Raw genomic sequence first — 16,863 nt, forward strand, 5'->3', positions numbered from 1 at the left:
AATACCCTGTTTAAAAATTTAGTGTTTTGAAACTCGCCAATGTACCTATTTTGCCTATACATTACTCCGTCATACACGTCAATCTGTTCTCTTGTTTTTACCAACAAATGTAAAAAGACAGGGGTCGTACATCGCATTTAATAGTATAATAATTCCCTGAATAATTAAATAAAGTTTTCTCATAAGCTATAATTGGTAATTGACGAAAAAAAAGTAGTATCGCTGTGTATAATAATATCAACAAAATTAAATTAGTCGATAAATTATATTATTTGAAGTAAGTTACGCAATTCTGGATTGGTTTAACTGTATAAAAATATTAAACAGTAAATTATTTCCGTAAAAATGTAACAAAAAAGTATAATTTTTTAGGTACTTTATTCATATGATGTTATGCAAAAGATTCTTTCAACCTTAAATAAATAATAAATAATAATGAATAAAAAATATGTTTATTTTGAAAAAAATTTAGAAATAAAATTGAATATTAAGAATATGATCGAATAAAATTAAAAATTAATTTTACTTTATGAAAGTAATATAAAAATATGTTAATATATAATTTTAGGTCAGAGAAAAAAATATTATTATTTTTATTCAAGTAATTATATCAGGATACGATGTAGAAGCTATAAAATATGAATAACATTTGAATACTTTTAAGCATTAATTAAACAATTCTTAAAATTTTAACTAAATATTTGATTTTGTTCGATATTAATGCCCGGCACATGCATTGAAGTCCAAAAATTGACACCTATGATAGTAGGCAATCGTTGCTATCGTAAGTTCAGTAATATGTATCGCAATCTTCAATTTAATTGTTTTTTCGTTTATCACGTGGTACTTAAAGAAAAACACAAATATTATAATGATTATATAAAATATGACGCGTAATCAACATTTTTTTTTGTATTATTATTCCAGGTAATCAATTTAAGTGTAGACGTTCTATAATTCAAAGCGTTTTACCATTGTTTAAAATATCTATTTTAAATACATTATTAAAATTTCAAAATTGTATTTCAGAAAAAAAAATGTTTTTTATCAATATAATTTTTAAATATATTTTTTAATAACACTTGATACATTTTTTTATTTCATATTCCGTTGTGGAATATTAGTTTGAGTATTTCAATGTATAAAAACTAAATTTCAGGGAAGTAGTTTATTAGTATAAACTAGAAAGTACTTATTTAAAGTTTCGATTAGTGGAGGAGTGGATAATATTTTTGGGGTATTACTCTTGTAATTTGCTCATTTAAGATTTAAATACGCATGACTAACTAATGAACTCATTATCCAAATTCGGTTTTTATAAATTAAAATACTCCGAAAAATATTCTGCTACTCATGATTTAAAAAAATATTCTATCATATGATCGCACGTAAAAGAATATTTATAAATATAAAACATAATATTTTAATGATGGACAAAATGCCACATAGGTTTATTGTCATATAATTATAAACACAATATAATATAACGATAAAAACTTTTAAAATAAAATCATGTATAATCAAAGATCCGTAGCCTGAAAAAAATATTTGAACTATTATACATCTAACATGAAACTAATTATATATTTTTATTTAGTGTTAAACTGAGACAATGTATGTATTTTATTTTTTATTTTTTCTCTAACTGATTATTTAAATTATATTGTATTTTAAACGTCATTCACACCAAATAACTTATGCGTTGGCTTGATAAAAACATTATTTTCTAGGATGATATTAATATAAAATTATATTTTTCTGATATTGGCTGATCTGGTAATGTAATTACGATTATATTTTAACCTTTCACTCACATGTGTAAATTACAATATTTTTTAATCGTGCTAATCCATATAAATAATAGTAAATTGTTGACATCGTAGTTATTTATTAATTTAAAAAAAAAAATCTTTTCGTAATAGCGATGTGTTATAGATACCACGTGTGCAATGATACCATTATTTCAGTTTGAAAAATTATTTTAGACTGATGTTTCAATATAATTGGTTTACATCACATTATCCGGTGGTATTATGCGGGATAATATTGACAACAGTATTATGTGCGTTTAGTAAATGGTATTATGGTATTATTCTTCACGCGAAATGATATTTAAATTAAATAAATATTATTGATTAGGTAGCTGTTATTTTATTACGCGTATGTAATGATATCTGAACAACACACCACCTACTATGATTCACACAAAAATTATTTACTCAATGGAAAATAAACTTATTTTCACATACATTATAAGTTTATTTAAAATGTGTAATTTCACCTAAGTTTTATTGAGTATTTAAAATCATTCATCTGCAACAACGCAAAGAACACTCGAACGTAATTAACAAATTATACTAAAAACAAGATTCTGTATAAATACTATATAATCGTATATCACTCCAGTCATGGCATAAATATGTACGTCGGAACTTTTACACATTATAATATAGTCCCTTGTATTGGACTAGTTCCAAAACGCTGTTGGAAATTTACTGTTGATTTAGGTAAATTAAAAATATCTAAAAACTATGAAATAATCTATATTACTTTATTGTGATAATGCAATGGAAATAATATTTTTTCAAACAATATATTGCCACGATTTAATATTTCGTTCGGGATAAAAAAAAAAAAAACTACTAAATACATTGGATATTTAGAGGCAATTTAAATGTTTTCAAAACTATGATAATATATTATATAGGTACATGGTTTTTATTTATTTTGGCACGTTCAAAAACTATAATAATATTAATCTTTATTATAATACATTGTTTCACTATTTATTCTTATTGATATTTAATAAACACATGAAATAGTATTAGACTATTTTTGAAAATAAAATATTATTTTTTTTATGGTATAAAATTCCCGATGATTTTATAACATTTTCGTATTCAATAGTATACATTAATTAAGAAACAACATAATCGTTGTTGAAATTAGGCGTGTAATACATTTCAGCTATTATTCGCCCAAAAAGCTGATAATAATATGATAACTGTTCAAAGTTAGAATTCACCTAAAATTAAATTATTGTTTATTTGTAATAATATAATATGGCATTCATTATCAACAACGTGTTAATCTGAATAAGCCTTTGACACATTGGAATGAAACTTTTCTGAGAATTAAATATAAGATTTCATCGTTTGGGTTAAATTTTAAAAAACCTGTGTATTTTGTTTTTTATTTTCAACAAATTTTTTATATTTTTTACAATGTATATTATCTACAATTTATTTGTACCAATACATAAAAGTGTCTATTCAATTATTTTTTGGAAAAATAAAACCTAATAAAACGTTTAGAGAATACAAATTACTTTAATGTATAGTCTCCTATCACGTTGATGTTTATAAATTAATTTTAATAACATCAACAACAAATAGTATATAGCTATGAAAAAAAGTCATACAATTGTACAACAATAAGTCAATTAGAGAGGTTGCATTTTATTATGTACTCGGAGTTTAAATAAAAATAATAAACAAAAGATTTCATTGTTAAGATTGTTATCAAGATAGTCATAAAAAGTGCATAAAAATCATCATTTTGCTAACTTACTGTTATAATATTCAACAGAAAACATATGATAATGATATTGTAATACGGAAATATTAATATTAGTGAATGTGTATAGCTAAAATAAACTAGTAGGATGTTTTATTATATAAATTACTAAAATGAAACAATAATCAATATAATTATTGCTATAAACTTTGAAAAGTACTCAACCTCTCTACTGCAGTTCTGTTGTGTTGGAAGAGCAAAAAGTTTCTCGTTATTGAGTAGGCTACTACAGGTTGTATTAAATTGTAACTAAAAAAATTGAACCTTCTTAAATTGAGTATAAATAATCATATTTTTTTACATAATAGGTGGAATAAAATTAAAAATTGTGAAAATTAATAAAACTAGGTAAATACTTAGTTTTTACTTATGTAGCGTGACGGCGCTTAATATTTAAAAATGATTATTTGTTTCAAACAAACGTGTAACAAATACACGCTTCTTTTTTAACTGTATACAAATCATGCTAAAACGATGTCTTTGTATTGAACACTATGATGTCGTTTGTTTTTGTTGCGTGGATGTCCCATGATACATGCTTCATTCCATTCTGCGAACAATTGTATTATTATATGATCTAATTAAATTAAACTCATAAAAAAATGTGAATCAAGTTATCGATTTCCAAAATAAAAATAAAATAAGAGTTATTGTGATAGGAGTTCTGATGCCTGTTTTATTTTTTCTAATTTTTTTTTTTTTTAATAATCACTTAGAAACGTAAGTATAGCATCGTGAATGAAAAGATACTCACACAATCCTCTGGGAAATCTTTGAAACTATGCCGACGATTCAAAAAAACTACATCTAGTTGGTACTTTAAACTTTGTAGGTATCTAAAATGTGTTCAAATATTACAAATCATCTAACTAGAACCATATATAATATATTGTTATTATATAAATTGTCAAAAAATTTGATCGTGTGCCGAGCCAATGCCATTAGATTTTTGCATAAATATAATTTACTTTTGAAATTATAATAACAATAATTTGGATTTAAATACTATACATATACTCGTATAATTGATTTTTTACGTTAATTTAAATAAACTTATGTTTTCGTATTGAAATGCAACTTAGGTTGAATACGTTTAATATTTGAAATTAATTTTTCGGATATAATTATTAAATTATTTATAAGTATGAATATGTAAATAATGTTTCGGAATCTTCGGTATTTGGATAAAAAAGACATTTCCAGATCAAAACAATTCCTAAGCCGTCTATCTACAATATACTTAACATAAAAATGAACTTGATTTGGGATTTCACTGCGTATAATAACAATTTAGTCGATCCCCAGACAGCATTCAGAAAAAATTATCGTATGTATTTTTTTTTTTTTTTTAAATGTTTTGAAAACATTTTAAAAATATTATCGTCGTTATAACATAATGACAATATGTAGTCTTGGTTGTCTCGGCTCGCTCACCTCATCCACGCAAGATAACGGAATATTAGTAACATTATAGATTTAATAGCAATTATAAATCATGGCATTTGAAATATGATGATTCAAAGTGGATCATAATAATATATTATAATAAAACTATTTGTATTATCAACTCAAAATTTCATAAAACCGATTTAAATGTATTAAATGATGTGAGTTATATAAACCACGCGATTGTGATTTGATATAAATATTGTTTAAAAGAGGGTTTTAATGTGTTTTTATGTACATAAAAAAAATATAATTTTATCTATTAAAATTAAATGATACGTAGTGTCGTCATAATAACATTCAATACATTTTTATTTGTCTAAAAAGTTTAATTTTTGTTGAAAATGAAAAACTTCGTGAAACAAATTAATAATCTATATGGAGTTCAAATATGATAACTTAACCTGAGAGATGAATATTATGTATAAAACTACAAAAGTATACGATATTTTAACCGTTTTCGTGGGTAAATAAATATAAATACTTAAATATTATACTATGCTAGTATATTATATGTATATACATAATATATTTACTATAATATAATATATTATGTAAGTACAGTCGTTATTTTCTTTGAACAGGTATATCATAGACACGACTAGGTATATATTTTATACGCGTTTTGTTTCTTGCAAAATGTAAAAAAAAAAACAGTGGAAAAACTAATCGGGATTTAAAGTTATATCGTTTTACAATAAGCCACGATTTATGTAATAACTGTTAATTATTTCACAGAACACAAGGTATTACAAATTTATTTATTTTATTGAAACCGAAATATAATGTTTTGAACACTGTACAAAATTAAAACATGACAAGAGTTACAACTCAGTGAACTTTATACTACAGGAATCACTGCGATATTATAATCAATGAGCGAAAATAAAATAATTTTATATTCATACAATTGTTTATAGTTATCGTAATAAGTTTTATAAATATATCGTAAGGGGTGAGTGGTAGGAAAGCATTATATTCTAAAATATTATGCAACTTGTATAATATTATGACTATTCTGATAATAATATATAATTACTGGACAAAATAATAACCACAATAAATTATATAACATTTTATATTATTGTTATTTCAATAAATCGAAATCGTTATTTGGCTGTATTGTTTTAAGACCGCTTGGATAATATTGAGGTAAACATAAAAACGTCATGGCTTTTGTGATTATCATCAAGCTATACATAAAACGAGAACAGTGTATTATTTTCTTATGCTGTGTGTTTACTACCTATCTTTGGATGAAACAGAAACTGCAAGAAGCAATTTTGATTTATTACGCTATATTACTATAAATCAAATTTTTAAACTTAAATATGTATTAATAACAGCATACCTAGTTTTTTCTGTTTTTTTCTCGAGATAATTTATTCATATACATTTTGTTTTTCTAATACCTATTATATCGAATATACTTTTAATTTTTAACGTATGATGCAGGCACTAGGCGACTAGGCACATATTATTCTTCGTAGATGAAAAAATATATTATCGAATTTGAGTCGTATTTTATTACACTATAAATATTATGTAAAATGATTTATTCACAGTCGTATATTATATATTTCAGTCAGGAAACAATAATAAGCGCCGGGATTCGCTGAAGCATTTCAAGACTGTTGGTGCTCAAATCTCAAAGAATTACTAAAACTGATATTGTTATAAAAATATTTATACATATTATATAAAATACAGTGAATCTATCCCTAATGGACACCTCTGAATAGTAGAGGTGTCTTTTAGGAATAAACTTCTATGTTTTATAAGCTGTACTCTCCAAAAGTGGACAAAATTTCAGTGACCGAGAGTGTCTAGTATTTACATATTTTACTGTTTACTCAAGTTGAGAATTTTTTATGACTTCAACAGCGTTTGGCATCATAATAAAATGTCAATGTTCCAATATATTACACTTTTGTAGACATTTCGTTTTCAATTTATGAACCACAAAATAGTATGTAACGTCTATATATTGATTAAATATTATATACCTTGTTAATATAAATTATAATTCATTTTTTACTACCTATATTAATATATTATTTAAATAATAATATATCGATTCTGGCATAGGGGTCACACGTGTGTATGCTACTAGGTTTAACATTTCAATTGTATGAATATTGTGTTAACATTTTCTACGATATGAACGTAATATCATAATAACATTATGTAAAAATCGATAAGAAAATTAATAAAATTTATTTAAGTCTCCAGAAAATTGATTTTATGTAAACTCGTTGAAATTAATATTTGTCTCTAAACGAGTATATTCTTAGCAATCGTACATTTTATATAATAATATTTGTTATAAAATATAATATCGTAGTTGTAACATATAGGTATAAACTTCCAATATTATTTGATTATAGTATAAGTAATGTGATAAATCACACTGCACTACAATCTCAATAGATATTAACACTTATGATTAAAAGGTGAAAAGGTCACTTTTCGTATGTGTATCATATATTACATAATATGTATAGTGATATAATTTTTTTATCCACATTACACCATGTGATTTTGAAGTGCAATTATTATCATTGAAATGTACCTATACCGTTTCGAATTTTATTAGCATATAGGTATATTTATAACCTATTTATACATTTTATATTCTCATTTTTCGTATTAAAACCAAGTCAATTGCATCACCTATAATAAAACTATATGACTGAATCTGTCTGTTTAATCGGTTGAAAATAAAGATGGATTTAAATGAATTAAAGAAATGGAAAATAATCATAAAATAAACTTTATCAAATTATATAAATACCTATTTATTATAACTGATAAATTGATACTTCATAATTATTTTATGTTTATACCAAGGCACTTTATCATGACGACGTTACAACCACGAAACACGAATACAATAATGATAATAATATAACGGCAGCTTTTGTTTTTATTTTTCAGTTATTAATTGATTTCACAAAACCCAAATACTTCAATTGAAAAATAAAATAAAGCCATTGAAATCAGACAAATGTCAATCAATTAAAAATATCATACACAATTTGAAACAAAACGTTAATTAAATATGGGGTTCGATAATAATTGAAACCGTGATTGAGAAGCCCTACAAAATCACGAAAAAACAAACGAGACGCCGGTGAAGCTAAGGGTTTCTGGTAATTCGTATTGCTTCGCTATTCGTCAACCAAAATAGCATACTTTAATGAAACATTAATGATTATTCAAAAATCGGGAACAATTATAAGTTCATTTTCATCTGAGATAGTTGAATACTACATTAGGATAAAAATTCTAGTGAAACTCATTAGGTATACGTTTGATTAGTGTTTGCATAATTATTTTATATACAAATAATATAGGTACAACTTTTATAGATATATAAAATTTACAAGTATAAGACATTATTTTTATGTCTAATTACATATTATTATTATGAACGTCGTAACTATTCGACTTACTTGTACATCACATATACAACACATCATGACGTATCTAATATTCTAATATGGTGGGTATAAAACTGTCCATAATAATTATCTTTGTGCATATTAAACCGTTTGAAAATAATTGTGCCCTTGGACGACAGACGGTAATCACCCTTTATCGGTATCAGATTCCTATATAAATATTGTGTATTTAGCTCAAGAAGAATATCATGTGTTTTAGGTAATAACTGGAAGGAGTGGCCGTTTGAAAACAAAACATAACTTGTATTGTTCGACATGTATGTTGACGAGTAGATGCACCCCATCCCCATTTGAATCTTCGTGTCTATAGTGTAACTTTGAGGAATTCTCGCCGGAAGCATAATAATATAGAGACAGAGACAAGCCCATAAAGTTCAGAACTAAAAAATAAATGTATTGGGTTATGATAATAATAATGAGTATAAACTTTTATTCTTATTAATAAAATGAAATACTAAATCACATCGATACCATAATTTTATTTGAATTAGTTGCTGAATAGGTACAATATATTATTATCGATTTCGTTTCGTTATTTATTTATTTTTTTTTTTAATTTAGTGAACAAACATAATATTTTACTATAGAAATGGTACAATTATTTACACTCGATAGTTGTATAAAAATATCGATTTGCATTAAAGCGTTTTTAAAAATTATATCCATCGTTCGAAATCATTTTTAATTTAATTGTTTTTCTTTTGATAACAATATTATTATTGTGATACAAATACAAATCGTTTTAAATTATGCATAAGCGTGTATTTTCTGCTATCAAATAAAATTATAAACATTTTTTATGAAATTGGGGGACGTTCAAAAATCTTTGATATTAAAGTTTAAACATAAAATAAACATAGAGTATCACGTTGTTTAGTTAGAAAAAGGCTAAGTTTTATAATTTTCAAAATATATCGACGAAGAATGCGTTTTATCATCGGACTAGATACCTTTTAAGGCTGTCTACTTACTATGTGTTATTCAAAAGTAAATTAAGCATTTAAGCGTACTCCCAAAATGTCTAAATTCTTATATATTGGCTTTATAAAGATCGTTAATAATTATCATTGTTTTTGTATAAAAATAATGTTTGTTTTCGACTATACTGTATTATGATTACTTACTTGCGGTTTTCACGCTGATGCAATGTAACTACGTCGTAGTGAATGCATTGTATTCCCGAGTGGAATTAATACACACAAAACCCATAACAAACCAATCAAACTTTAATAAGAACAAAAATTGAATATCTGATAAAATATAATTAAAAAAGAAAAAAAATGTCTTGTATATGTAAAATTGAAAATTGAAGACATAATAAAAATTGGATTTTATGAAGGATCATTATGGAAAATAGTATTTACAAGATTGTATATATTATTATTGTTATTTTATATTTGTGTTCGACAATTGCGCAAATATCAAGTACCTACTCCTACTGGCATAGTTTTATAATTAACACAATTGTTTTAATTATAAATTATGATATCGATATAAAAATGTATTGTTCATCATAACGGTTATTATTATTACTTATTAGGTACACGATGAGAACGTGTTAGAGGATGGAAAAAACTCCAGTTAGGTTTTTTTCTTTTCACTGCGCCCCTATCAAACAAATTGTTTTTATCACGATTCTAATGACCAAAATATTATAAACTTTTCAAGTTTAATTAGCGAACAATAATAATAAAAAATATTATATACTTTTACCGACCTTTTTTTACTCGACCTTTATTTTTTCTTCACGGATATCATTATATAATAATTTTAATATCGTGTAATATTATCTACGACACGGCATATCGATGATCGGTATCGGTAATTATAGTTCAAAAATACATAATAATATAAAATATGATGTATGAAATATTTTAATCTTAAATTGAATATTAAACCTTCAGAGTAATAAAACAATGTTTCAATATTCCGAGTAACGCGCTTGGGTGGCTTAGATTAATGGTAATTTTTTTGATGGGTGGGCTAACAGTGGTATAAATAAAAGTTTATTTTATTTTTCACTGACGAAACTAAAAAATCCCGAATTGCGGTGCTAAAAATACGCAATCACTTTAAATATTTGTTTTATTAGATACATCTTGAAATTATAATTTTTATTAAATTTATGACAATAATATCGTAAAAATTAATTATTTTTATTTTTGTTTTGTGACCTTTAATACTAATACCTAAAATAGAAAAAAATCAATTAAGAATTATATTTTGTCTGGAATACAAAAATACGTGTCACCTTCCTACATATTATATTTTTGAGTTTTGGCACTATTTGCTTTTGAAAGCAACAAAAATTCAAGAAAATACAAGAATTTTTTTTTAATTTTGATATAACTTTGAGTGAAAATGTACAAAAATAATTATTAATTCTTATTGCTTATTGCTTATAAGCCATCTGGGAAGTAAAAATTATTCCAAAAAGAGAATGGAAAAATTAAAATTGTATTTATTATCTTAGTGACTACAATAATACGATATTTTTATATATTTTTATATAGGTATTTTTAATAGGGCGAATAAACTAAATAAATATGATCCTAACCTTCCCTTAGTAATTTTAATGTTATACGAATCGTCATCATTCATTCGACTACCTAGTCTGACTAGACCATCCGATGCTTTAATTTCGTTCATACGTGATCCTAAAACACTAGAAACTTGAATGATAATTTGTGTAGGTTTCTGTTGAATTTTTACATAATTTTGGCAACATTTCGCATGTAATTTTTTTTTCAAATGTTTGTTTATTATTATTATTATTTTCTGTTTGAGCCGAACGTTTTAATAAAACTCTTGCGGACTAACTAGTTGACGGGTTAATCTCCCTCCCCCCACACATTCCGATTACTATTAATCCGGGATTATCATAATAAATGTGCTAAGGCTTAATTTGTCCCACCGACATATATGTGACCATATTTCTGAAATGTTGCTCGCTTCGTCGTCGTTACAATTGAATACATATATATTTTAATTTTTGATTTTTAATTTCCCTTGTATTGAGTGTTTGATTAATTAAATGGAAATGTAGTGAATATTGTTATTGTTTACTAGGCGACGTTTTAAAATGATAAACCGTGGTTCTACAACAAAATGTCTCTTATTTTAAGTTTACTTTACGCGTATTGCTTTAACTTTATTTTACGATTTCGATTTGTCGAACAAAAACCTTACTGTTTTAAAGTTTATAAACCAGCGCGTCTAGCCATAATGTTTAATAATATATATGTAATGTTGTAAAAAACGTGTATAGTGAACTAATATTTTATTAACTTTGACGAACTCAATTAACATAAAATAAAGTTTAAAATTATGCATTCCAGAATCCCCTATAAAAATACATCAGATTTTTACATATTTTTTACGCATTATACATTATGTAAAGACTCGTATCATTAATATTATTTTTAACATTTTGAATAGAACATTCAAAAAAAAAAATACATACCTAATGGACTTATCTGATTAATGAAATGAAATTACATTGTATCGTTTTTTTACGAGATAAATTAACTGTTTAAGAGAATATTAACAGGATTATAAGCTTTCAAATGACAATAATATTATTATTATTAATACCTACATAAAGATTTTATCGCCATCATTTTTAACAGGTATCAAGATATTGTGATAATTTCTTTATCGTATTAATTCATTTTTCTATCGACCCGATTAATAATTAATTTAGCTATTGTACTTTTTAGCGAAACGCATAAATTTTTTATATTCCTTCCGTAATATATTTTGTAAAACTTATTCGGACTTATTTCGTATCATTGAAATCGAAACAAAAGAACATGATTATTTTTCATAACTATTGGAAAATGTATTTTATAATAACATCTGATTAAGTTACCAAAATATTAAATAGCTGTAAAATTTAGTCAGTTATTCGAACTACAGATTATAGGTGCTCCAAAGTATAAAAACATCGTTATTATAAAAATAATATAATAATATAATGTAAAATATTCTAATTACAAAGATTTGCCTTAGGAACCATATTTATCATCAAATACTTTTGGATGTGTATCATAGGCGATACAGTTTTAGTTGATGAATAATAGTGTAATTGTATGCAAGCGTTTTACAAATACAATTTATTATGTTTAGTGTGTTTAGTGTGTTTTCGCAAGTGTCTAAACAATTTGTTTAAACTATAATTTTATTTTATTAAATTATGCAACAGTAAATGCTACGAGTGTAATAATATTATATTAATTAAGCTGAATCATATTATAATAGTAACACTAATAGTCATGATACACCAAACTTCATCAAATACATAAAATAATAATATGGAAATTAATTTATTTTTCGATGCCTAGTTTTTTTTTAGAGATCAGTACCAGATGTGTGAGTAAACGATTCTTTTAGTACTATAATTCACAGATACAGAAATAGTAATCAGTGTCTACTGTTTACATCTGATAGGTATAGAAAATAATATATTTATATGTGCAGAATTGTTTACACGTAAGTATAGGTTAAAAACAACAAAACAGATCATCATCTACTCAAAGGTTTACGAAAAATTACAAAACAATATTTGATACACTCACCAACAAAATATAGAACAATATTGCTGCACATATTATTATTATATCGTAAGTATAAAAAATATAAAATACACGCGAAATTTGTCGAAACGATTTTTTACTCGCGAACGTGTCCGCTCTTGCGATGTCGATTACAGTTATTGCTTTACGGCATGTCGTTAACCCGAACCCTGATATCGATGTTCATATTCAAATCAACAATACCACGGTGTACATTAGAGACGTCTTTGCCAATGAATTACAAACTATTTTTATATATATATACGCGCACACTATTTACCCCTCCGGTCTGCAGAGTTACTATATATAATAATGCGTAGGTAAAACTGTATAATATGTATCGTGTATTCATAATTTATACAAAACTGCAGACATTACCTATAACAATAAGATAGCTGTCATCGGCTAGAAGGTCGGGGAAAATGGAAAACTGCATGGTCGGGGGAAGGGGATAATTTTCCATTAGAAAACTAGTTGTTTCCATCACAAGAGAAATGAATTTTTAGTCATTACACCGGGTATTCAGATTTTGCGGTGATAACGATGTGTACAACAACAGTAATTATTATTATTAAAACAATATATTTTACAACTTAAACGAAAGCGTGCACGTGGAAAAATTGTAATATAATATAGTAATATTCATTATCAAGCAAATAAAATATGTATAATATGTATATATGTAAGTATTATGTAAAAAACAAATAAATAATTTAATTCGTGTACAAAGATATGATAGGTACACGTGTATTTTTTTATTTTTCACTTATTTTACAATATTTCGTTTCTTTATTTTTTTTTCAGATGTTTCGTCGGAAACGGTGCAATAAAAAAATGTGTGCAGATCGTTGTGTACAATAAATGTTAAGAAATAGTATGACACTTACAAACTTTGCGAGAGCAGTTTTGTGACGCCCAACTTGGACATCGCATTATTTTTGAAACCATCGAAAATCGAGTTAGCGGGGCTTTTATTATTCATATCGCTGGCCAGCGTTTTTCACTGCTACTGAGGTGAAATTTGCAACGTGTATAATAACGTTCACTATATTTTAATATAAAAATAACAATAATAATAATAAAGATAATTTATTGTATTTGGTTACGAAAAATGTACTCGACCGGCCGGCTTCCGGACGATATATGTTTCGGCTACCTTCTATAATATTAATACCGAGGGTATGTGAAAAACGGTTGAAAGATGTCACGATAAACTAGGAAAATGGATAAAATTTTTTTTTTCGTTTATTTATCAATTTTTAAAATTGCTAATAAAATACTAAATGGGAGGCGTAAATGTATTCGAATGCAATTGTAATATTATTAGTATCTATTTATAAAAATAATTTTTATTTTTTATCGTCTTTAAAATATTGTGAAAATAAATTTTATGAATAATTGAAAAAAAAAAAAATTATAATTAATTACGTGTACCTAATACGTCCGGAATACCAACAACGGTGACGGAGATTTCAGTAGACCGATACAACAGTGAGTTATTATTATTATTATTTATTATTGTAAATTATTATATTAAAATGTAACATTATATTATATGACATACGTACGTGTGTTGCTAAAAGCGCTATACGGGTCTCGACGAAAGAATATTATAATATCGTATAAAGTTACGCAGCGGAGAGGTGATGGTGGGAGTAGCGTACCAAAACAAAGACTGAGGACGCGAAGTTTCCGAGCACGCTTTTTGTGTATGCGGCGGTGTGTGTGTGCGTGGTTTTTCGTCCGCCCGTTTTCGAGGGGGGGCGCGGCATATACTCGGCACCTACCACCCTTCTCGCCGTACCCCAGGGGGTGGAGGGGGCCCTGGGAGGCACGCGCGCGCGCGTAAGCGTCACGCCACGAAAACTGGGTCAGCTATCCGCCTCGGTACCACCACCGGGGGGGAGACGTTCGGTCGGGGGTAGTCGAGGTAAGCGACTGGGTGGGAGGGCAGTCGAGGCGTAGACGCGGACGCAGGCGAGCCGGGATGGCGGCGGAGTTGGTGGTGTGAGGCGGCGGTGGTTTTGCGGTGGGAGCGCGGGCTGTATACAAGTTCGACGGTGGTGTGGACAACGGTGGCGGGGTGGATCGCTGCCGTACGATTTTTACGTATATCCCTCAGCACTACCGTCTAGCGGCTCGCGTGTGTGTACTTAAACGTCGACATGTAGGTGTTTGCTTGTATGTGTGTGCGTGTGTGTGTGTGTGTGCATAATGATATAGTATCGTGAGGGGGGCAAAGTATCATCATGCGTGTATACTCATCGATACGGCACGGTCAAGTCGTTTGGTTAGTCGGTGAGTCAGTTGTTGATTGATCAAGAGTTATCAAAAAACGTAAAAAGGTGCCCAAAAATCGTGATTTTATAAATACTGAAAAATTATAATTGAAAAATTATAATTATTAAAAAAAGTTATATTTAGACCGTCTAGTGGTTAGCATGTTTTGTCACAATGATCTAGTATTGTGAGAAGTGCAAATTATCACCATAATATGTATGTGTACTTTTCGATAAAGGTTGGCTTTTAAATCAGTTGAAGACTGATGGACCACAATTTTCGAGGAACTACAAAATGAGTTCAAAAACTATAGTTGTAAATGTTAGAAAATTAAAATAATAATATTGTCGGTCTACCGACAGTAGCTCGCGTGTGGATGTGGGTGGGTGTGCATAATGATATAGTATTGTGAAAGTGGAAAAGTATCACCACGTGCGTGTGTATATACTTGTCGATATCGATGGATCTATTATTTTAGTCAATTGGTAGGTGGGCTGTAGACCGACAAATGTAAAACGAAAAAATCATGTCCCAAAAACGATCGTTTTAAATGTAAGAAAATTGAAACTATAAAATCTCCCTTTTCAACCCCTCCCCCTCAAAACATTTTATAGCTAATAATGAACTAAATGGCCATTTTCCTCCAAAAACGAGATACCATTTTTCTCCAATGTCCATTTTCTACCAAAAAAATAAAAATAATTCTTAACCATTTACATCCACTTTCCATTTTTATTCAATAAAAATCCTTATTTACATATACTAGATATTATACTATTATAATATTATATTGGAACATTTCTATATAATCAAAATATATGACTAAGTTTCCAGAAAATTTAAAGAGGCCAATACCTAACATATTTAACCCCCGATAACCCAATGTAATCGATCACGTATCCAATTTTTGAAATATATTGTTACAATAATATCGTTCTGCATGGATATAGGTATGATTTTCAGGAAAATATAGTACCTATATCATTTTATTTTCACCCAAAATAGAAATAATATTATAGCACAAAAATAATATGTTGTTCTAATCTACAACGAACTGGTTGGTATGAGTTTACCAGTCGGCAGTGGCATCATTAAGGTGGTGGTATGAGATTATTTTTCAATAACCATAATTAAATTTGTGTAAGAACTTGGTTTTAAAAGATTTTAAGGTTTTAAAATAAGAAATAAGAATTCATAGACATTACCATACCTAAGTATTTTTATATTGTTTTACTTGTTTAAAACTACGATACCTGCCTTAAAATTTATAATATATGATAAGAAAATTGTACATCTCATAGTTAAAACAGAACTTAGAAAACCATTATTTTACCATTTACCTCATTTAATTTATAATAACAAATTAATATGATGCTATGATTTATGAAATTTAATGGTCAAGGGTGGTGTGGGGGATATTGACCCCCCTCTAGGACGATAGTATTAACTTATATCCCAGCCCAAAACTAATTCGAAATTAAGCCACTGGCTTTCGGTGATTCGGTCAGTTCTGTACTGATCTT

General features: G+C 27.1%; 1 protein-coding gene across 2 annotated transcripts in view; it reads right to left on the reverse strand.

Annotated features, from left to right (window-relative positions):
- The window catches only part of Syt7 (Synaptotagmin 7), a 242,147-nt gene extending 227,392 nt beyond the window's left edge, over window positions 1–14,755 (reverse strand). The window contains exons 1-2 of one of the 2 annotated variants that reach the window (XM_089215141.1): window positions 14,629–14,755; window positions 13,948–14,105 (exon numbers count right to left, since the gene is read on the reverse strand). In XM_089215141.1, the coding sequence (XP_089071267.1) occupies window positions 13,948–14,042 (95 nt within the window). In that variant the 5' untranslated portion in view covers window positions 14,043–14,105; window positions 14,629–14,755. The remainder of the gene's footprint in view (window positions 1–13,947; window positions 14,106–14,628) is intronic. The other variant, XM_089215145.1, reaches the window with a different exon arrangement.
- Between the last annotated feature and the right edge of the window lie 2,108 nt (window positions 14,756–16,863).

Source organism: Diuraphis noxia, unplaced genomic scaffold (assembly GCF_037042655.1).
Source record: "Diuraphis noxia isolate RWA-SAM2 unplaced genomic scaffold, SU_Dnox_SAM2 contig0001, whole genome shotgun sequence".
Taxonomy (NCBI): domain Eukaryota; kingdom Metazoa; phylum Arthropoda; class Insecta; order Hemiptera; family Aphididae; genus Diuraphis; species Diuraphis noxia.